The following is a 21317-nucleotide window of genomic DNA, read 5'->3' on the forward strand; positions in this document are numbered from 1 at the left end:
TCCATAATCACTCTCCTCTGTGTTTTCTGGTCTGTTACTGCTTTGTGCAGCTCTGTTAGTTCTGTATGGACTGAAATGCTGCTGCATGGGGGATGCTGGGGCAGTACTGAGCCACACTGTCCCCATCCCTGTCCCTCTGCTCAAGGACAACAGGAGCAGCCCCATCCCTCGGGCAAGGAGATGCAGGTGCCTGCACAAGATATGGATGCTCAGCATCCCCACTCTGCCTGGGCTCATTTTAATGCAGAAATAACTTTTTTTTCTTTTTTTTTTTTTAAGTAAAACATGAGCAGTAACGTGCTGAGCCCCTCCAGCTTTTCTGGCTCTAAATGAAACATTCTGATTCATTTGTGTGCTGGAGGGGAGCTTTCCCAATGCTCACCCATTGGGGACCCCAAACTCCCCTCCCATGGGGGTCCCTGTGCTTTGTGATCAGGGATGGGACTGTGGCCATGCAGCTGTTGTTGGGGAAGCTCAGGAGGGAGGAGGATGAGGGCTTTCTGGGACACGCAGCCCCAGGAGCACTGGGATGCAGCCACTGCTTTTCGCTGAAGCGCAGCACCCTGGAAAGTGGCCTTTTACTTCAGGGGGCCCAAGGCAGCACTGAGCCGTGGGGGGCATTAAAAGCAGGGCTGGCACAGCAGGGGAAAAAAGGGCAGCAATTAAATGCTGTCCTCGTGCAGAGCTTGGGAGCGATGGGAGGAAAGTATGCTAATGGCCGGGGGGAGCGAAACAACCACAGCCCGTGCAAATCTGCAGATCTCTTTATGACTCTGTTTGCTTTGAAGGATTCTTGCTGGTTTGTGCCAGCTTGAAAGTAAGGCTGTGGTGTCCCATCATCACTGCAGCACTGCGAGGTGTGCAGGATTGGCCCGTGGCTCCTCGCCTCCCTGTGCATGTGGTGCTGGGCATGTTCTGGATGGAGAAAAAACTAGTAGTGCTGATGCATTTGAAGCCCTTTGGTTCTCATGAGTGGTGCTGTTGGGCCGGCAGAGAGAAAACTGCTGTATTTCCATTGCCCTTTGCTGTGGTGTCCCAGCGTGAACTGGTAGAAAGGGCCACAAATTAGACCCAGTGTTTGAGGATACAAACATGGAGCTGTTGGAAGCTGGGATTAGCTCATCAATCTCCTCTGGAGCGTTTTGCTGTTGGAAAATGCTGATGTGGTGGAATGGAAATGTGCCCCCAGAATCCACTCGTCTGTAATGAATGGTGACAGCCGGCGTAGGCGATCCTGGTCCCATGTTCCATGATGGGGGAAACAACACCACCTCCCTAGGGATGGCCCAAATTCTCAGCACGTTCACTGTTCAGTCTCATGAAACATGAAATATCTCCTGGGCAACTCTCTGACCATGGCTGCCACAAGAGCTGGTGCGTGGGCTCTGCTGCCAGGATGCCCGGACTGCTGTGGGTGCAGCCAGGGTTCTGTCTGATGTGCTTGATTTTTCTGAGCCCGGAATTGGGCTGAAGTCCCTGGTGCTTTGTATGACAGCTCAGGGCTCCCCAGCAATAACTCACTGGTGTTAGGGCATGTGCAGCCCGCCCATCACCTGCTCTCCTGGTATGTATGGAGTATGTATGATTTAAGGCAGTGCAGAATGAGGATGACTCATGGGGAGGAGGGCTGAGAGGAGGGAGAACCTTCTGAGATGCTCGTGGTGTGCGGGTGCCTGCCTATTCTGTGCTCTCCTTCCCTGCACGCTGCCCTAGAGCCCCACTTTCTCCATCAAAGGAAAGCTGCTTGTGCAATTTGTGCCATTCTCTTTGTTTGCACGCTTGCCAGGAGGAACTACTATTCTTACTCCTATTACCCGTAAGTAATTGTCATTCTCTCTCTCCTCCTTCTCTCCTGCCCCCCTTGCTCTGCTGCTCTCCACTCCAACAAGTCCTTTTTCTCTATCAAGTACATCTTAAGGGCCTCTTTGGCTTGGGAAAATAATGCTTCTGAGCTCATTAGGACAGAAGGTGGTGTAAGCAGAAAGGGTCAGATACCCAGCATGGCTGTACTCCTGCTTGAATTCAGGGTTTTGGCAGCATCCTGCAGTGTCCTTTCCCCACCAGTGTGACGTCCTTTGGGTGGTGTGGGCTCAGGTCTCCTGCTGGTTCTGCCCCCAGAAGTGGACAATGAGGATGCACAGCTGGGACTGCAGCTGAGCCTGCAGGAGATGCTCCATGAGGAGCTGCAGCTGGATTGGGGCAGCAGAATACCAAAGCACCAGGGGAAATAAGCTCTCCTGCAGCCCCAAATAAACCAAACCTTGAGGAGCTGGCAGTGATGCTGGTTCAGCCTTATTCTTTTCCCCTTCGCATCTCCCTGCAGCAAACCTGTCAACATGACCAAAGCAACAATTAATTACCGCCATGAGAAGACACACATGATGAGTGCCATCGACAGGAGCTTCACGGACCAGAGCACACTGCAAGAGGATGAGAGGCTGGGGCTGTCCTTCATGGACACCCACAACTACAGCAACCGTGGTAAGGACAGGGAGCTGCAGTGTTCCCATTGCTGGGAGTGTGCCCCGCTCAGCTCTTTGGCTCTGACCACAGCTGTGGGGTTTGGAGGGTTAAAGAGCCACAGCCTTCATATCAGAGGGAGACTGATAACTGAACACCCACTGGAGTATGCGACTGAGCACTGATTTAGTTGTAAAATAACTCGTTCAGTGCCTCAGTTTCAAACATATGCTAATAACATCTGTTACAGTAACTCCAAGATGCTGCTCTACACACAGCTCTTCTCCACCGATGCTGGATTAATATGATTCCTGGCATTGTCTCGCAGACAGTAGAAGCCCAGAGGGCAAACTTTTCCTCCTTTTAATACATCTGTATAAGTGTATTATTTTTCATTTACTGTCCTACTGGGGCTCCTTGAAACACTCATAGCCAGGCTGGTTTGTACTGAGATTTTTCTCCATCTTGGAGCTAGAATAGCCAGCCATGCTGTGTTTCTTTTGGGAGTGAGGCTGTAGAGCTGGATCCTGCTCCCACCTGGGCTGGGGCTGCTGTCCTGCTCTGCTGTGTGCTGCTCCCTGTCCCTCTGCTGGTCCTTGCCTCAGTTTTCTTGCATTTAAGCAAAGCCAGGAATACATCTCATAAAGGGTCCTCAGTGTGTGACCATGCAGATCCCAGCCTGCACGGAGCTGCTGGCACACTGCAACACCCACAGTTCTTTTCCTATTAAACTTGATGGAGAAGGGCTCTGTGTAGGCTACATGAGGAGCCAGCATAAGTGAGTGGCTGATCCTTGCATTCGAGCAGACCCAAAAAAAAAAAAAGCCTGGCAGCTCTGAGCGAGCCAGCATGGGTGGTTTTTAGAAGTGTTGTTAGGGAAACCACATCCAGGGCTGCACTGTCACAGCAGAGCTGCTCGCTGGCACTGTGAGATCTGCAGCAGCCACGTCTCTTGGCAGCAATGAGGAGCATCAGTTCTCGTGCAAACCCAAATTTCAGGATCGTGTGTGCTGGCCATGCAGCAGCCCTGTGGGGTGAGCATGGGGGAGCTGTGCCAGTAATTATATGACACTGGCATAAACTGGATAAAACACTGCATAAGCTCATGCATTAACCTACAGCAAAGCCCATTTGTGTCAGTGCTAGAAATAAGAGGATCGTATCCAGCAGTGAGGAAAATTAACCATTAGGCTGGGCTGGGGACTTTGGCAATGCAGTTCTTCGAACCAGGACTTTAAGTGAATATTTATGCATGTAGCTTGTACTGGTCTGGATGGGAGGTAAGTGCTCAAATCAATGAAAAGTAAGCAGTGAGCCCTCTTAAGATCTTGCCCACTGGTTTCTAAGAGGTGTGCTGTGGTACTAAGAGGTTGTAATGGACCTTGCCAGCTTTGGGCTGCAGGAACAAATGCAGAGAGTATGGTGGAGTCTGGACCACCTTTGTCACCCTGAGAGAGACCAGTGTTGGGGCAGCCCCAGCATCTTCTGGAGGGCTTCATCGTCCTTGCTTTGTGGGTGTGAGGGGCTGACAGGGACTTGGGGCAATGCCTCAGATCCTGATTATCTCCTCTGTCCCTCCTTGTTTGCAGGTGACCAGCGCAGCAGTGTGGTCAATGAGTCCAGCAGCCTGCTGGGGGGCTCTCCTCGTCGCCAGTGTGGCCGCAAAGGGTCCCCATATCACACTGGGCAGCTGCACCCTGCTGTGCGTGTGGCCGACCTCCTCCAGCACATCAACCAGATGAAGACAGCAGAAGGCTATGGCTTCAAGCAGGAGTACGAGGTGAGAGCGTCGTGTCCTGTGTTTTGAGGAGGATACGTGGTAGGGTGGATGAGGACCCCGAGATGTGGCAAGGTGGTGTACAGGACCCTTGTACAAGAGGATGACCTGGAGCTACAGTGCTCTGGAAGGAGGGAGCTGGAGATCACAGCTCTCTGAGCTCCCCAAGTCTTTAGGTGTCAGCACAGGAGTTGTTCCTGCTTTTTCTGGCTGAGTCTTGATTGGGTTTCTGGCTGCTCTCTATTTAACCATCAGCTGAAAAGCAAGGTGAGCTGAGGCAGCTCTGCCAGCCCTGCAGTAGTCACCCAGCATCTTCTGCTGGTGCTGGAGGTGCTTTTCCTTGCTCAGGTCCTCCTGGGCAAATGCCAGGTGGTGTCACCTCTCTTGCCACTTCTTCCCTCTCCAATTGACTCTCCCTGCAGTAAGCGTGGACACAGCCTGAGGATGAGCAATTTCTCTGCAGGCTGGCAGCTCCCAAGACCATGCAGAGGCAGCAGGAGGGGCCATCCCTGCTCTTCCAGGGGAGGGACGTCACCCTGAGGGTCACCACTTGCATCATGCCCATTCCATCCCATTGGGCTGCAGTCCTTGTAATGAAGTGCAGAATTCTTCACAGCTCTGCTGCAATGCACATGGCCGTGCTGATTTCTCAGCTTCCTGGTGTCCCACAGTTCTAGTGATTGAAATTTCCCAGCGAAATTACTGTTTAATGTTCAGTTGTTTCAAGTGCAGGAGCTTTTTTTCCCCCCTTTTTTATGTATTGGACAAACCAGGGCTGGCTATAATCATTAGTGCTCCTTGAAAAGCTGCTGTATGTTCTTGGAACCTAGTCATTTGAAAGCACTCAGATATTATGGGAGGGGAGAAAACATGTAATTTCCTTCCACTTTCCTCCTCTTACGCCAATCTATGAATGTTACTGTTATTACATGCAAACCTGTTCTGTGCTGGGGAGAGAAGGATCTGGGGAGAATTTAAAAAAAAAAAAAAAAAAAAAAAAGAGAGAGAAAAAACAAACCAGAAAAAAAACAAGCAATATGTAATTTGCTGGAAAATAGAGCATTCTGTGGATGCAACAGAAGCGTAGAGCTGGCAGAACTGCTATGGAATCAAAGTCTCTGCCCTGATCCCTGGGAGGGTTTTGGAGGTAGGGGTGTCCCCAGAGCCCTGTCCGCAGGCTGTGACAGCTGTCTCTCTTTGCAGAGCTTCTTTGAAGGCTGGGATGCTTCAAAGAAGAAAGACAAGACCAAAGGGAGACAGGATCATGTGTCGACGTGTAAGTGCACATAGCAAAGGCTTGAACACCCTGAACAGTGTGAAAAGCCTTCCAGAGGGCTGGGTTTTATTTTGTTTTATTGTGTCTGGTCCGTGGCAGGGAATAAACAGATGGGGTTTGGCTGGTAAGGGGCAGCAGAAAGCTTCTTGCATAGCAGGGGTTGGGGCCTGGGAGCTGCCATTGGGCTACAGCACTGGAGGAAACAGCACCTTTTCCTCTTGCCTTCCAGATGACCGCCACCGTGTGAAGCTCCATCCACTGCTGGGTGATCCCAACTCGGATTACATCAACGCCAACTACATTGATGTAAGCAGGGACTGATCTGTGGGGCTGAGCTTCCTGAGGGCATCAGAGTCTGTACCCTGGAGGGAGCTCAGGAAGACCACACCACGTGTCCCTGAAGAGTCCTCCTGCTTTATGGCCATCAGCAATTTGTGCTTGTTTCTGTTGCTGTCCCCTGCAGCTGTATCTGTCTTTCATCCTCAGCTTCTGTCTGTCTCTGCTTTCTCATTCCCTTCTCCATGCTTTCTGCATGGCTCCAGGATTGCTATCCTCTGTAGTCAGAGGATGCAGAGGTGGAGGAGGAACATGGGGACGGGCTGGGGGTTTGCACTGTGCTGACGGGGCACCCCTGGTCCCAGCAGTGCACAAATCTGAGCAAAGTTTGGCTCTTGGAATGGTGTCCCCTGTCCCCTCCTGGTCTTGGCATTACTGGGGAGACTTGAGACTCTGGGCTCTGGTAAAGGCAAAGTGAGGGAGAAGATGTGCTCTGCAGGCTCCTTGGAAGTTGCAGGTGCTGCTTCCAGATCTGGGCCAGGATGGTGACCCTGCTGCTCAGAGAACGTTGTCCAGCAAGAGGGGTCTGATACCACTGTGATGGGCTCCCTGTGCCCGAGCAGTGTCCCCGTGCCTGTCCCTGTGTGTCCTTCCTGCCCTGTGGCTCTGTCCTACCTCTCGAGCTCTGCCTCACTAATGTCTCTGTCTCTGATCTTTCTCTCTCAAACCTGTGTCCGAATGGGATCGTTCAGATTCGGATTAACCGAGAAGTAAGTAGATGGTTCCCTGCTCCTCTGCTCCTGGCCATGGGGCCGTTGCTCTACATAAAGGTGTAAAATTGCACCTGTGAGAGGCAGGCTTGGTAAAACACATGGAAAGATTGGGGACAGGGAGAGAGGTGAGGTCTCCAGCTTCTGCCACTGTCACCTCCATGTGTGTGATATATGGGAACAATGGCCAAGGCTGCTGGCAGGAATGGGACACCTGGTGCCCATGGGTCCCTGTGGCATCACTGGGAGATGCTCTGCTGCTTGGGCTGACGTGTCTGTGTTGAGAGCCAGTGATGCTCGCACTGCTATGGGATGCAGGAGGGGAGTGGGGCCATCACCCCATGCCATGTGGCTGCTGCAAGCTGGGATGTGTATTATTCATTGGGCTCTTGTGACAGTGTGGCCACACCTCAGTCTGGGGTGTTTTGGAGGTGCTGGTCTGCAAACAGATGCAGACTTGGGTGGGGGGTGTCACACCCTTTGCTGAGTCATAGGATGTGATCCAGGCTAGCAAGGAATGCTGCAGCAGCATGGTGCTGGTGGCACAGCTGATCTGAGCACCTGCTACTGCTGACCAGGAAGGGTTTTGTTGGGCAGTGTTTGAGTGCCCCGTGTCCTGTCCATTGGGCCTGACACCTCTGCTTCTCTTGCAGGGTTACCACAGGTCCAACCACTTCATCGCCACCCAAGGTGAGTTGTCCCCCATCTCTTTGCTCTCTTAAGCATGATTCAGCAGCCAGATTTTGTCCCTGGGTTATTTGGTCTTGTCTTTGCAAGAAAGGGGAGAAACAGTCTAATCTGGGGACATATGGGGCAGTAGCAAAGCAGACTTGGTCAGCAGTCCCAGTGCAGGCACCATAAGCCAGAGGACCACATTTTCCTTATGTCCACAGGTCCCAAGCAGGAGATGGTGTACGACTTCTGGCGTATGGTGTGGCAGGAGCACTGTTCCAGCATCGTGATGATAACCAAGCTGGTTGAAGTGGGCCGGGTAAGGGTCTCCTTTGCTCTGTTTGCCTCCAGGCTCTGGCTCTGCAACGTGCTCTGCAGGAGCCAAAAATCCACCCCGTCCCCTTCTTGCAGGTGAAATGCTCCAAATATTGGCCGGATGACTCAGAGATGTATGGGGACATCAAGATCACCTTGGTGAAGTCAGAGATGCTGGCAGAGTACGCCGTGCGGACCTTTGCTCTCGAGAGGGTATGCTCCCTGCCCACACCAGCCCATGCAAACGGACAAACCTTGAGCATCTTCAACCATTCCTTGTTAGCATTTACCAATACCCTGCTTATTTACCCCAGCGTGGGGTTTTCTCCACCTTTTGGAGGAGCCACCCCCAGTTGTGTCTTCCCTTTGCACTTTCTGTTGCAAGTCTGGTCCTGGCTCTGCCCTCAGCCCATGCATGTGGCTCAGGGTGAGCACTGTATAATTGCAAAGGAGGATAAGTGTGCTTTTTCCCCTCCAGGCTGCAATGCGGGTAATGTGGCAGTTAGTTTCCAGCATGGTACCTGGGGATGGAGCCAATGCAATTCACCTCTTAATCTGCAGGAATGTGAAATCACTGTCTGGTTAGGAGGCAGGTAGCAAAGATGCTTGTGGAACAGATCCAGGGTGCCTCCGGGCTGCTGCTTTCTCTGCTCATTTTTAACCCTCTTGCATCCGAGGAGCAGAGAGCCATAGGGCTCCTCAAGTGACTGATCACAATGAGGCTGGGAAAATCTTTGATTCCTAAGGAAATGAGATTTCCAGCTGTTGGGGAGGATTTTGCCCTCCCTGCTGTTCTCAGTAGCATCCCTTCTGTAGGGCTGTAACCCCAAGGCTTTTCACAAGGTAGCTGAGAAGCTCAGGGGCTCTTCGTGGTGCATCCTCTCCATTGCAATTGCCACATCAATCTGTCTGCCCCATGCCCACATGCTGTATTGCCCTCCCTTGCAGCGAGGTTACTCAGCCCGGCACGAGGTGAAGCAGTTCCACTTCACATCCTGGCCTGAGCACGGGGTCCCCTATCACGCCACGGGGCTGCTGGCTTTCATCCGCCGTGTGAAAGCATCCACACCACCCGATGCTGGCCCCATCGTCATCCACTGCAGGTGGGCATGAGGACCATCCCCATCCAGGGTGGGTTTTGGGGGTGTTGAGTTGTGCATGCGACAGCAAGATGTGTTACAGGTGAGCGCTCAGCCTTTGAAAAGCTCGGAATTATCCTGAAATATTTAGCAGGGCAAAATGGAAATGGGTAATTGAAAGGAAGAGCTGAGGCAGGGACGGAGATGGGGTTTGTTTTTAGCGTCGAGCTGTCATCTCTAGGGCTGTGGGTTGGTGGCATGGGAGGATGGCTGGCGTGGCCACTGGTGATGGCTGTATCGAAATACCATGTTTGCTCAAAGGGGAGGAGCAGAGCTGGATGTTGTTCCCCATCCCTGCAGGGTGTCCCTGGTTCAGCTGAGGGAAAGCAGAGCAGAGCTGTGATTTTTTTTCCATCCTCGTGCAGGCGTCCCCGTGTGACAGGTTAATGGCTCTTCCTCTGCTGGGCAAACAAGGAAGATCTGATGAACGGGAGGGATTTTTTTATTTGATTTCTCCCTGTCAATTGCCTCATCAGTATTCATTCACTGGCAACAGCGAGTGTGATTAGCTCCTGTAGTCTGTAATCACTGATAATCACGCCGAATGATTCATCAGCCCCAGAAATTAGGATTTCACAGCAGAAGACTTTGTGGGAAAAGAGCAGGGGGGCAGCTCTGTGCTGGGGGGCTCAAAGGGCTCAGCCTCTGTCACATTTTGGCTGCATGTGGGAAAGTGTCAGGATTTGGGCTGCTGCCTGGTCTGGCTTTAGGTATAGTGTTCTGCTCAGCCGTGCGTCAGGGTTTGGTGCTGAGCATCCTTTGGGAGGGAACTGTTGGCACTCAGGTGTTTCTTGCAAAGAGCATCGATTGCAGCTGTGCTCAAGCATTCATTACCCTTTGCTGTGAGCTCCTCCCCTCCCCTGCACAGCAACATGTGGATGCGGATGGATGGAGTGGATGCAGGGAAAACCGGGCTGAGGGCTGTGTTATGGAGGTGTGTGCCATCCTCCAGCCCTGTGCAGACCTTGCTGGTGCCTGGGGCTTTGTGTGGTGCCATATGGTCTGGGTGTACATTAGCTTTGTTTTTCTCTTCTCCAGTGCTGGCACAGGGAGAACTGGCTGCTACATCGTTCTGGATGTCATGTTGGACATGGCTGAGTGTGAGGGTGTTGTGGACATCTACAACTGTGTGAAGACACTGTGCTCACGGAGGATCAACATGATACAGACAGAGGTGAGTAGGGTTGGTGCATCATACTGCTGATGCCAGAGCCAAGAAAGGCTGTAAAGCACTTCCAGCCCAACCTGAGGTCACGTCTCATAGACAGCCAGCACCCATCCCATTGCTTTTCAGCCTTTGGAGGGTGATTTGCTTAGAGCTAGCAGAGCTGCATCAGAAGAACATGAGGGTGTTTTGTTCCCTGCAAGCTGCCCTGGCCTTGCACAAATTCATCTTGCAGAGAAGGAGCTGGGTGATGGGAGAAGGGGAACTTCTGTGCGTGATGCCCAGCTCAGCCTCTTCCTTTCCCCACAGGAGCAGTACGTCTTCATCCACGATGCCATCCTGGAAGCCTGCCTGTGTGGTGAAACCAGCATCCCTGCCAGCGAGTTCAAGCCCACCTACAAGGAGATGGTGAGGATTGAGCCGCAGAGCAATTCCTCACAGCTGCGGGAGGAGTTCCAGGTGAGTGACATCCCCCCCCCCCCAGTCTCCCAGCTGAGCCAAGAGGGGATTTGGGGATTGGCTTTAGCAAGGAAGGAGCTTAAGAGGAGACTGTGTGCCCACAGACCTTGAACTCGGTGACTCCCCACTTGGATGTGGAAGAGTGCAGCATCGCCCTCCTGCCCCGCAACCGGGAGAGGAACCGCAGCATGGACGTCCTGCCGCCGGACCGATGCCTTCCCTTCCTCATCTCTGTGGATGGGGACAGCAACAACTACATCAACGCGGCCTTAACTGATGTACGTGTGCTCTGTGGAGAAGGAAGGGGCTGGCTTGGACTTAAGGTCCTCGTGCCATGCTGTGAACATCCTTGGGTGGTGTGCAGGCTTGGAGGCGGGATGGGGTGAGCCTCAGTGTCTTGGATGGAAGTGCTGAGTTGCTTGGGTTGCTGACCCTTGGGTGTGTGGGATCTGGGCTTGTAGAGGGGATGTGGGGAAGCCTGGTGCGGTTTTGGTGTTTGCTGCCTATCCTGCAGAGCAGCCAGCACCCATGCAGCCTGCGAAACACAGCCTGAGCCCCATTTGAGTGCAGGAGTGGGCATGCTCATGGGGTTGTTGTAAGCTGAGGGGTGGCTTTTCGTGCCAAACCTTGCTCAGCATGAGTTCACAGCCTCATTTTGTACAAATGCACAAAGATGTCGGTACATGTCGGCCCCAGCCTGCAGAGGGAGGGCAGGGACCTCCATCACAGGGTCCCTCACCTCATCTTTGTGCAGTGACATCTTGTTCATCTCAGAAGGGCTTTTCATCTTTCACAAAGGGAGGTTATGGCATAGTCTTATTTTGTAGTGAAACTGAAGCACAGAAAAAGGAGGGAGTTGTTAGTGCTAAGCATCCCTGAGTGCAGCCAGCATCCCATGGCGCATGCTTCCTGTCCATTCTGCTGCAATCTTGAGGGGCTTCCAGGTGGTCCCAAAGCCACTGTGTGCCCCTTGTGCAATCAGAAAGGCCACCCATCATGGAAAAGCAATTTGCTGTCTGCTGATGATTGCAAAGCAGAGCAGAGAGGCTGACGGTGTGAGTGACGGGTCATTTGTCACCAAAACCACTTTCCTTTAGGCTGCTTGGCCTGAGCCCTACAGCTCTGTGTGCTGCAGCCAGCCTGCCTGCCTCCCCCAGCACCTCCTGGCTCAGCCCTGTGTTATTCCCCCTCTTGGGTGATATATCTCCCTGTGTCTTCATACAGATCTTGTACCTGCATTTGCCTGCAGCAGAAGCAGTTTCTACACCAGAGGTGGCTGCTGATATCTCGGGAGCAGCAGATGGAGGCTGTGACTCTAGCACAGAGGCAGCTTTGTTTTCATCTTGCTTGGGGTCTGCATATCCATTCTGTGTTTATACATCACTGAGCCTCCCTTCCTTAATCACTGCTATGGGGACAGCCAGGGTCAGAGAATAGACATTTTTATACAGACACAAAAAGCCCTTTGGATGAAATTCTCGCTGAAGGGATAAAACCCATTTGCCTCTTTAAAAAAAAAAAAAAAGAAAAGAGAATCTCATTTTCTTTAAGTTCCAAAGTGGTTTGCTCAGTAAGTCCATCCGTCTGTCAGATCACATCGGTCCATGCTGAGCATTGTGGTGCCACTGGCAGAGCCATGGCACTGTCATTGACACTGGTGCAGAAACGCTGCAGGTGCTGGAGATGTGCATGGTAAGGATGCAATCCACTCACTGTGGAGCTCAAAGGGCAGAGAGAAACTGGATGTGATGCACAGTGAGGGCATTTCCATGAGCTGAGTGAGAAGGCTTCGCAGCAGCTGAAGGACTCGCTGTTAGCTGAGCTGCACTAGTTCACCAGCACAGGGTGTGCATGGCTCTGTTTGTGCTTCCAAGGAGGTTTGAGCTGCAGTGTGTTAATGTGAAAGTGATTGATGCCCAGCCCTGGGCTCACAGTCCTCTGACAGGCTGGTGCTGGGCTGAGGGGCCAAAGCTCAGCTTTGCTGCTCCTGTTTTACAGGGGGAGCTTCTCTGGGTTGCTGCTGGGTGTGATGGAGAGGCAGAGATCCCAGCTTCCTTCTTGGAGACCTCCAAACTTTTCTCCTCTTTCCCTCCCTCCCTCCTTAATTTGAGGGGGTTATATTTTAAGCAGAGAGCTGAAGCAGTCTCTTATTCTCTAGAGTCTTTCATTCTGGTTTCCTTTCCTCTCCAAAAAGAAAGCTGCTTAGTGTTTCTGCTGCTTGGGGTACCCAGAGGTGCTGGAACACGGGACTAACAATGCTATGGGTGATGCAGTGGCACTTCTGCTCATGTCTGGGGCAGTCCAGCTGCACTTGTTCATGGATCCAAAGTGATTTCCCTTTCCTAGTTATGTATGTGAAGCACCTCTCCCTGTGAGAACCATCCCCACCACAGACAGAAACAACCCAGACTTGCTTTTCCTGGACATGGATCTCCCAGCACCCAGACTGAAGCCATCCAGGGATACCAGCGCTGCTCAAGCATAGAGAAGATGGCTTTGCTGGCCCTCAGCACTGGTTGCACTGGTTTTTCAGGGTGTGACAGCAATGCCTTCAGTGCTGCCACAGTGTCCTTAACCATCCTGCTCTTCCTCCTTGCAGAGCTACACTAAGAGTGCTGCCTTCATTGTCACCCTGCACCCACTGCAGAACACCACCACTGACTTCTGGAGGTTGGTGTATGACTATGGCTGCACATCCATCGTTATGCTCAACCAGCTGAACCAGTCCAACTCTGCCTGGGTGAGTGCTGCCAACAGCCCTGCATGCAGCTCTGTCCTGCCTTGACGTTGGGTTGGCACTGCATCATAGAACCATAACCTTTGCAAATGCCCAAAGGAGATGTAATTGAACAGGACAAAGGAAAGTTTGGGGGATAAAGAGTTGATTTTATTCTCCTTTTAGAAAGGGGAAACTGAGGCACGAGGGCTTTTGCTGGTTCACACAGAGTTTTGGGTTAAGCTTGGCCCAAAACGGGGTTCCCCTGGTTCTTCATGGAAGGCTACACCACCAGGAACATATTTTGCTAGTGAGGTGCATCCTTCCATCCCTCACCTGCAGTGAGCAAGTTTATGGTTTCATTGTGCACAGTCAGCCCCTTCAGTGCTTTGCCCTGGCAGTGTTTTGGTGCCAAGCTGTCCAGTGCTTGTCTTCCAGAAGACTGGTGCTTTGCGAATGCTGCTTTATAAATCAGCCTGCTACAGAGTGGGTGTCCTGCAGGTTTGTTGTGTGATGAGATGTCCAGATTTGCTGAGCTAGAAGAGAGATGTCTGCTGTCACCTGTTCCCTGTAGAGAAGGGACAGAAGCCCTCTGCCAAGGAGGCTGGGGAGCTGCAGCTGTGCCACATCTAGAGCAGATGTAAAAGTTCACTCTGGGTCTGTAATGTTAATTCAATGAGGAAACTTAGTGGATTTTTACATAAAATTAGCATTATAAACACATAAGGCTGTCAGGGAAGACTTCATTAGCTGGCTAATTTTACAAGGTGAGACCAGATACACAATGTAAATGACCCCAAATGGCAGTTACACCATTTGTCACAAGGATGCCATGAATGGAGCACCAGTCCTGTGTTGTGTGGATCCAAGTGCTGGACACGCACAGCTCACATGGTAATGTCCCTGCATGCAGCAAAAGCATCAGCTGTCAGCTGAACCCAGCTGTAAGGGACCACAACAGCAACGGGAAAAAATATCCAGCATTTCATTTCTTTCTCCCCACCTGTTCTTTCATTCCCAGTTCAGAAATGCCCAGCAGGAGCTGCCTGTCCCCTGCAGCATGGCAGGACAGCTGCTATCCCACAGCACTATCCTAGCCAGGACTGTGCCATATTTCTTCATTATTCAGCCCTGTCTCTCTCTCTAGACGTCTATTCTTCAGGGATGTCTGCGTGTAACAATATTTAGCTGGATCTTAAATGTTTACCAGTTTAGGACCAACAGCTAATAAATCAGCCTTTCCAGCAGGCAGCTTTGAAAGGTGACTTAGAGGGTATATCCCTCACTTGAACTGTGTCTTGCCGAAGGAAGTTTTAATATCCAAATTATAGCTCTGAGTCTAGAAGGCTTAGAGATCTTGGAGATTTATAGCCCCTATTAATAACCAATTATTTCTCAAACACATTTGCCATGCAGTTAGGCCCAGGCCGTTAGATGGCCTGAAATGCTAAATGTTCTGTTAAAGTGTGGTGACAAACATCATATATTTTGTATCGCTGCTGGTTTCCCAGCTGTCATGGTGTGAAAACAATTGCATCCGTGACCCTTGGCCAGAGCCATCCATCAGTGCCCCGCGGGACGTGGGAGGGAGCAGGAGCTGCTCTACAGCCCTTCCTTGTTGCTGGCTGATATTGGTGCGACTTTGGGATGGTCCTGGCCATGGGCTGAGGGCCACTGTCGTGCCATGTGATGGCTAAAGCTACGCTGTGCCTATTCTCCCTGCAGCCCTGCCTTCAGTACTGGCCTGAGCCTGGGCTCCAGCACTATGGCCCCATGGAGGTGGAGTACGTGTCAGGAGCAGCAGATGAGGACATCGTGTCCCGTCTCTTCCGAGTGCAGAACATCACCCGGGTGAGGCTCTCTCTGGTTTTGGGGCTCTCCTCATTGGGTGCCAGAGGAGTTTTCTCCTGTTCTACCTCCTGATGCCCTGAATATTTCTGAACATGAACCCCTCCCCCCACATCTGCCAGGCTGGAGTCTGGTCCCATTCAGCTCCATGGATGTAATCCTCCTCTCGCAGCCTGCTAACCAGATTTGGGTTTCCCACTAACCAGCTTACTGGGGTATTAAGGCATGGTGCCAACGCTCCACCCCTCTGTGGGCAGCAGCTCCTTATGAACCTCCTGGCTCCCAGCAAACACAACAAACACACCCCTGGGGTCCTCTGCATGCAGGATGAGGATCTGATGGAGGAGCCCTGCAGAAGCGGAGGGCTCTGCTGCCAGGTTTTGTGAGATTCAGACAGCTTGAGGTGCTGCTGGTTAGGATAAGCCACATTGATGGAGCTGCCTGGAGTGGTGGGTCCTCTGGCTTGGGGTGAGCTGTCAGGGAGAGGGCTCAACCATCCAACTCATTGCATTAGGAAAAGTTTTCTTCCCCTTTTGCTCTACAGTTAATACATGACAAACATGTCTTGCCCTCCATGAAACCTTCAGCAGAGGCAAAAGAAGGCTCCCATGGCTTAATGCTGATGATGTTTGCTTTTCTAGCTGCAGGAAGGGCACCTGATGGTCCGGCACTTCCAGTACCTGCGGTGGTCAGCATACCGAGACACCCCAGACTCCAAGAAGTCCTTCCTGCACCTCCTGGCCCAAGTGGAGAGGTGGCAGAAGGAGAGTGGCGATGGCAGGACTGTGGTGCACTGCTTGTGAGTGTCAGCTGGGGGGCTGTGGGCTCTGGTGCTGGGGAAGATGCCACCAGCTCACTTCCACAGAAATTCTTCTGAAAATCCCATCCCGTGCTGATTTTGTGCCCAGATGGTGCTGCCTCTTCCAAAACACAAGTTTGGGGTGAAGCACCCTCTGATCACTATGTCACAGCTCCTCCACGAGGTGTGTCCCCCCACCAACAGCAAGCAGCATCCCTGATGTTCACCCTGGCCCCAGCCCTGTCCTCATGTCCCCTGCATGTCACAAGCTGCATAGGGGTTTGTCAGGAGCTCTGCATCTCTCACTGCTGGCTGCTCATCAGGCACGTGCACTCCTCATCCCCTCTTCACATACACGTGCTCTCCTCAGATGGGACCCAGCACGTTCACAGATTAGTAGAGACAGCAGGAGAGCCTTTAATCAAAAATTAATTATGGCTTTGCCCATCTTCATTACCCGGAGGGTAATTTGAAAACATGCTTTATAAAACACCGGCGTCATGTTCACTCATCCTCTCCCCAGTCCCCATCACTGTCAGGGATCAGACGTGGATGTGACGGATGGTTTCACTCCTGGATGAATGGTTTTGCTGCACTGCTGGAAAAATGAGGCCAGCACCTCCAGCCAGTGCTACCCACAGTGCTCAACCTGGGGAAAAGGGCTGGGTCACCCTTGGGATAGCAAGAGGGTCACAGAGGGACTAGATGGCCTCTCCAGGGTCACTCGGAAAATTGGTCTGTGATTAAGAACAGAGCCCAGGTGTCTAAGCCTCAGCCCTGATGGACCAAAAAGGCATTTTGTTGCTCTTACCTGGCTATTTCAAGGACGAGAGGGCAGGATCACAGCTCTTGTCACCATGTGGGAATCATCCCTATCACCCAGTTTGTTAGGGTTCTGGGACCTATACTGGGAAGGAGGGGATGGACAGAGACTGGGGGAACTGAATGGTGCATGAAGATGCTTGAAGGCCATCTTTGGCCCTCACCATGTGCTTCTTCCACCAGGAATGGGGGTGGTCGGAGTGGCACCTACTGTGCCTCCACCATGATCCTGGAGATGATCAAGTGTCACAACATGGCAGATATCTTCTATGCTGCGAAGACCCTCCGCAACTACAAACCAAATATGGTGGAGACCTTGGTAAGCAGCAGGCACTTCCAGCATCCGTGTTAACTGCTTCTCCCTGTGAATCTGCCTTCCTGCAAGCCTCCAGCAGGGAAAGGGGTGCTGGAGGATGCATGTACCCCAAAACACTGTTTCTTTTGGGGCAGCTGTGGGCAGAAATCTTGTGCCCTATTCTGGGTCCCTTGATGGCAGCGTTGGGGCAGGAGCAGCACATGTCTATCCCCACATCTCCAGTGCTGGGCTGGTGCCTGGCCGTGGTTCAGAAGTAAGCCAGCTGGAAATATTTACCCTGCTTGGATTATAAAATCTCTAAGTTGACAAACGCAAATCACATCCCCCTCAAAACCATTTCATTAGGAATTAAATTGAAGGGGAAGGTGAGGGAGGGTACCGGGGGATGGAGGGAGGGCTGCAGATAATGGAAAGATGATGTGACAAGCATGAAGCCACCAGGCCCATTGGGCTAAATTACCAAGGTATTAAAAAGGCAACATTTCACATCAGGACACAAGCATTCTCCAGGCTCAAATGAACCTGAAACAGCTATTCTGGGAATCCCAATCTCCTGGAGCCACTGGAGGCCAGATCCTCCCCCTGTGTATGAGTGCAGGCCTGCAGAGAGCAGCCGGAGCGGAACAGTTCCCTCTGGATCCAGCCTGTGCATCTTCCTCCTCTGTGTGCCTGTGGGGTTTATTTTTATATTATAATAAATTGAAACAATCTCTTTTCTTAATCCTAAAGCATTATGTGCTTTTAGTCTAAGCTGCCCCAGCCTCCCTACTTTGAAGCCCCTCTTCCCACTCCCACCTGGGGATAATGGGATTTTTGTGCTGGTGCTCAATCTGCCATCTCTGTGCTGCTGCTGTGGATTTTGGGAGGTGAGCTCCCTCCCTTTTCTCCAGGCTCAGTCTTCCCTTGCATCCAGCATGCTCCCATCCAAGAGCATCTGAAACCTGGCTTGTGGTGGTTTTCCACCTTCTGGCTGTTTTGCTCACTGGATGCTTGAAAGAGCAACACCTCACGGGGAGGGGCACTTCTGATGTCTGTGCTACCCTACAGTTTTGTGTGCTATAAATTGCACGAGAACGGAAAGACACAAGAGCAGCTCACGTAAATGAGGACAAGGATGGACAAAGCTTATGAGCTCAAACAGTGATTTTTGCTATGATGTAAAGCCGGCCGTGCTGGGATCTTAACTCTCTCCTCTATCCCCATACAGGAGCAGTATCACTTCTGCTACGACATAGCACTGGAATACTTGGAGTCCCTGGAGACCAGATAGCACCTCGCCAGGAGGGCAAAGGCAGAGGTTTGCTTAGGGTTTGTGCCAAACTCGCATTTTTGCACTTGTGTTAGTGCTGACGGAGAGGAGGGGGAAACAGCAAAGGACCATAAATGGACACAAATCAGGAGCAACAAAAGGACCTGGGGAGGTGCTGCCTGTTCTCCATCCCCTGCTCTCCGCCTTCCCTCCCACTGCTCCAAGTGCATGGCCATGGGTCGATGCTGCATCTCACCTCGTCCCATCCCTGCTGTGATGTGGAGTTGGTGAGCACAGGAGGTGGCCCTTCAGCACTGCCTGGGCCCGCTCAGACACATCTGGAACAGCTGGAGAAGACCCCAAGGAAGGGAGAGGACGGAAGGATGCAAGCCTGTTTTGGTTGGAGGAATATTTGGGAAAAAGATCTTTTTAAAATCATACTTGGAGATGAAGCTGCTCTTCAAGGAGCCCCAGTGGTTCTGGTGTGTTTTGCTCTGCGTGGGGACACTCTTTGCACTGGAGCAAAGCCCCTGAAGGAAGCTCATGGATTTGTCACTTAACACAAGCTTGGTTTCCACTGTTGTGTTTCTGTGAATTGTGTCCTTCATGCATTCAGCCCTGGACAGAGGGGGACCCTGGGATGGGAGGCAGGGGATGTGTGATGTCCATCATGGGGACCAGCCCGGAGCCCTCTCTATGTCCTTTCAAAGCTGCAGCAGTGATGTTTCCCCTATGGCACATCTGTCTCCATGCAGTCATCTCCATCCATAGTAATTATTCCTTCCTGGGGGGCTCTAAGAGCTGCTCACACATTCCTCCTGCCCACCCAGCAGCCAGGACCCTAAAGGCAAAATCACAGGGCTGTTGTTTGAAGGCATCTGATACCTTCTGGTTTAATCCTGTTGCAGGCAGGCATCAGGTGCAGTGTTTGCTGTTTTATCTGGAAAAGCCAGGTTGTCACCAGGCAATGGGAGCAAGCTGTGGTCAGGGCTTTCTCTCTCCAAACAGCTCCATAAATGCACAGTGAAGGGATGCAGGTTTGTCTTCAGGAGCTGGGGATGCTGCTTATCTTGGGGGCTGAGCACAACCCTTATCAGTCATTTTTTGGCAAAGTAGAGAAAACCAGAGGAGAAACCAGCATCCCCATGCTGGAAATTGCACGTGGGCATCCACATCCTTCATTGCCATCTCCCCTGGGCAGCAGAACCTTTCCACCCTTGCTGCATTCAAACCTGCATCGTGATCCAAAGCCCAGCAGATGCTGTTTGGTTGCACCAGTCTACAGCATGAAGATCTCAGAGCCGAAGTGGCTTCTCCAAGGATGAGCAAACCCCTGAGAAACTTCCAGCTGCTCTCCAAGGGTGGAAGGTGAAAGGCCACAAGATAAATCTCTCCCCTTGGAGAGGATTTGCCTGACTATTCGGTTTACCCACGTCCTTGCCGAGTAACTTGCACAGCTTGACAACACTTTATCCAAGGGCTATGCAACACATTCCCCTTTGTTTCCATCCTTGCTGTGTGCCACTGTTGCCTTGTGACCAAGCAGTCTCATTGCTCCAGTTGGGGTTGGTAACACAAGTGCTTTGGGTGATGCTGGTGCTTTCACTGCAGCTGTTGTGTGGGGTTGGTCAGCATCCCCTTCTCTCCAGCACCACATCCATGCTGCCCAGGGAATGCAGGTGCTGTATGGGCTTGCTGCTTGCAGATGAAGTTTGGCCAGAAAAAAAAAAAAAAAGGTAGGAAAAAAAAAAGTTTGAAACCCCATTTAGTCCTGGGGAGAGAGCAGAGAATGGAGGAATTGCATATGTTTCAAAAGTTAGGGTTTTTTGTTTTTTAAATATTTCCTTGCTGGATGTCTCTGGGTTTTTCGAGCAGACTTTGGAATCAAAGTGCTGTAAAAATGAATGCATCTCCAGCCCCTACTGAGATGCTTACGTGACAAGAGGCGAGGGCAGCCTGTACATAGGAATATATATAGAGAAATATATATATAAAAATATAAATACTGTTCTTAAGATGGATAATGTTTATTGGTATTACAGATTCGAGTGGTGCTTTTATTTTTTCCCTTTATAATGTCTCCGTGGAGGGGACATGAAGGACCCAGGGGGGGCACAGGAGGGGACATGTTTGATGTGGGTTGTACCACACACATCCAGCTGTTGTTGACTGTTTCTTTGGTTTGGATTTTTTTTTTTTTAATTATTATTATTTTTGGCTTTCTTTCCTTCTAAGAAAATCAGTTGCATAAATAAATGTTCCAAATTTGTGATGGCCTCTGGCTTTCTCGTGCTGGCATTGGGATGGGACTTTGAGGAGCCTGGTGTAGAGGGAGGTGTCCCTGCCCTATAGCTGGGAGGGATCTAGATGATAAAGGTCTCTTCCACCCCAAATCATCATATGATTCAGGGGGGGAAGGAGGGGAGGGAAGAGGGGGAAAAAAAAGAAAAAGAATTATAGTCATACCTTGGTTTGTGCAAGGTACACGGCCAGGTGCTGGGACAGCAGAGCCTTCCTGGCACAGAGCATCAGCACTGCTCTACAGAGCCCCAGCTGGAATGGAGTCAACACTGGGAAACGTGCACAAAAGCAAGGAGGGACTTCCAGGACCTTTCCCAGCTAGAAAATGAACACCTGTTGGAAGGAAACCTTTCTGGAAAAGAAAGCTCCTGCATTGTCTTGGGTGATTTATCTATTACAGAGCAGCCTTTGGTTTAATGTGTTGTGATATTAAACACTTCCAGTAACACTTGGGTCTTAATTTAACGGAGACCAAGGGGAAAAAAAAAAAAAAAGAAAAATCTAATTGACTTGTCAGGACTGTTTTTCATCTTTAATTAAGGTTCATGAAGGATGCAGTAATTAGATTTGATCAATAAATAATAAAAAGGGGGCTGATGCAAAATGAAACCTGGAAGCGCTGCTGGGAAGGGCTGTGGGTGGGTGTGTGTCCCCCTGGCCAGGGGGTCTGTCCTTGAATGCATGCCCCCAGTGTCTGTCAGCAACCAGAAACAGTGCCCTGTGTCCCACACATTGCACCTCCAGGGGTTGTGCAAGACAGAGCCCAGAGGAGGAGGAAGATGCTTTGCTCAGCTTGGGGCAACTGGAGCTTTAATCACAAGCAAAATGCAGGAGCACGTTGCAGTCATGCCTGCTGTTACTGCACGAGCTGCTGATTGAGATTCTATGAGATCTGTTGAAGTATCTCTACATTTTGAATTGTAGGAAAAAAAAAGAAAAAAAAATAGTAATAGTTCT

The 21317-nt window shown here is 51.2% G+C and overlaps 1 protein-coding gene across 1 annotated transcript in view; it reads left to right on the plus strand.

Moving 5' to 3' along the window:
• Positions 1 to 20328, plus strand: part of PTPRU (protein tyrosine phosphatase receptor type U) — a 36507-nt gene extending 16179 nt beyond the window's left edge. The window contains exons 14-30 of the mRNA XM_031556814.1: positions 1787 to 1816; positions 2324 to 2481; positions 4050 to 4240; positions 5441 to 5513; positions 5743 to 5819; positions 7213 to 7249; positions 7453 to 7550; positions 7643 to 7759; positions 8495 to 8649; positions 9724 to 9859; positions 10160 to 10309; positions 10414 to 10587; positions 12909 to 13049; positions 14751 to 14876; positions 15515 to 15672; positions 16678 to 16813; positions 18018 to 20328. Of these exons, the coding sequence (XP_031412674.1) occupies positions 1787 to 1816; positions 2324 to 2481; positions 4050 to 4240; positions 5441 to 5513; positions 5743 to 5819; positions 7213 to 7249; positions 7453 to 7550; positions 7643 to 7759; positions 8495 to 8649; positions 9724 to 9859; positions 10160 to 10309; positions 10414 to 10587; positions 12909 to 13049; positions 14751 to 14876; positions 15515 to 15672; positions 16678 to 16813; positions 18018 to 18080 (2020 nt within the window). The 3' untranslated portion in view covers positions 18081 to 20328. The remainder of the gene's footprint in view (positions 1 to 1786; positions 1817 to 2323; positions 2482 to 4049; positions 4241 to 5440; positions 5514 to 5742; positions 5820 to 7212; positions 7250 to 7452; positions 7551 to 7642; positions 7760 to 8494; positions 8650 to 9723; positions 9860 to 10159; positions 10310 to 10413; positions 10588 to 12908; positions 13050 to 14750; positions 14877 to 15514; positions 15673 to 16677; positions 16814 to 18017) is intronic.
• The last annotated feature ends 989 nt before the right edge of the window (positions 20329 to 21317 follow it).

The sequence above is a fragment of the Meleagris gallopavo genome, chromosome 25, assembly GCF_000146605.3.
Source record: "Meleagris gallopavo isolate NT-WF06-2002-E0010 breed Aviagen turkey brand Nicholas breeding stock chromosome 25, Turkey_5.1, whole genome shotgun sequence".
NCBI classification, from domain to species: domain Eukaryota; kingdom Metazoa; phylum Chordata; class Aves; order Galliformes; family Phasianidae; genus Meleagris; species Meleagris gallopavo.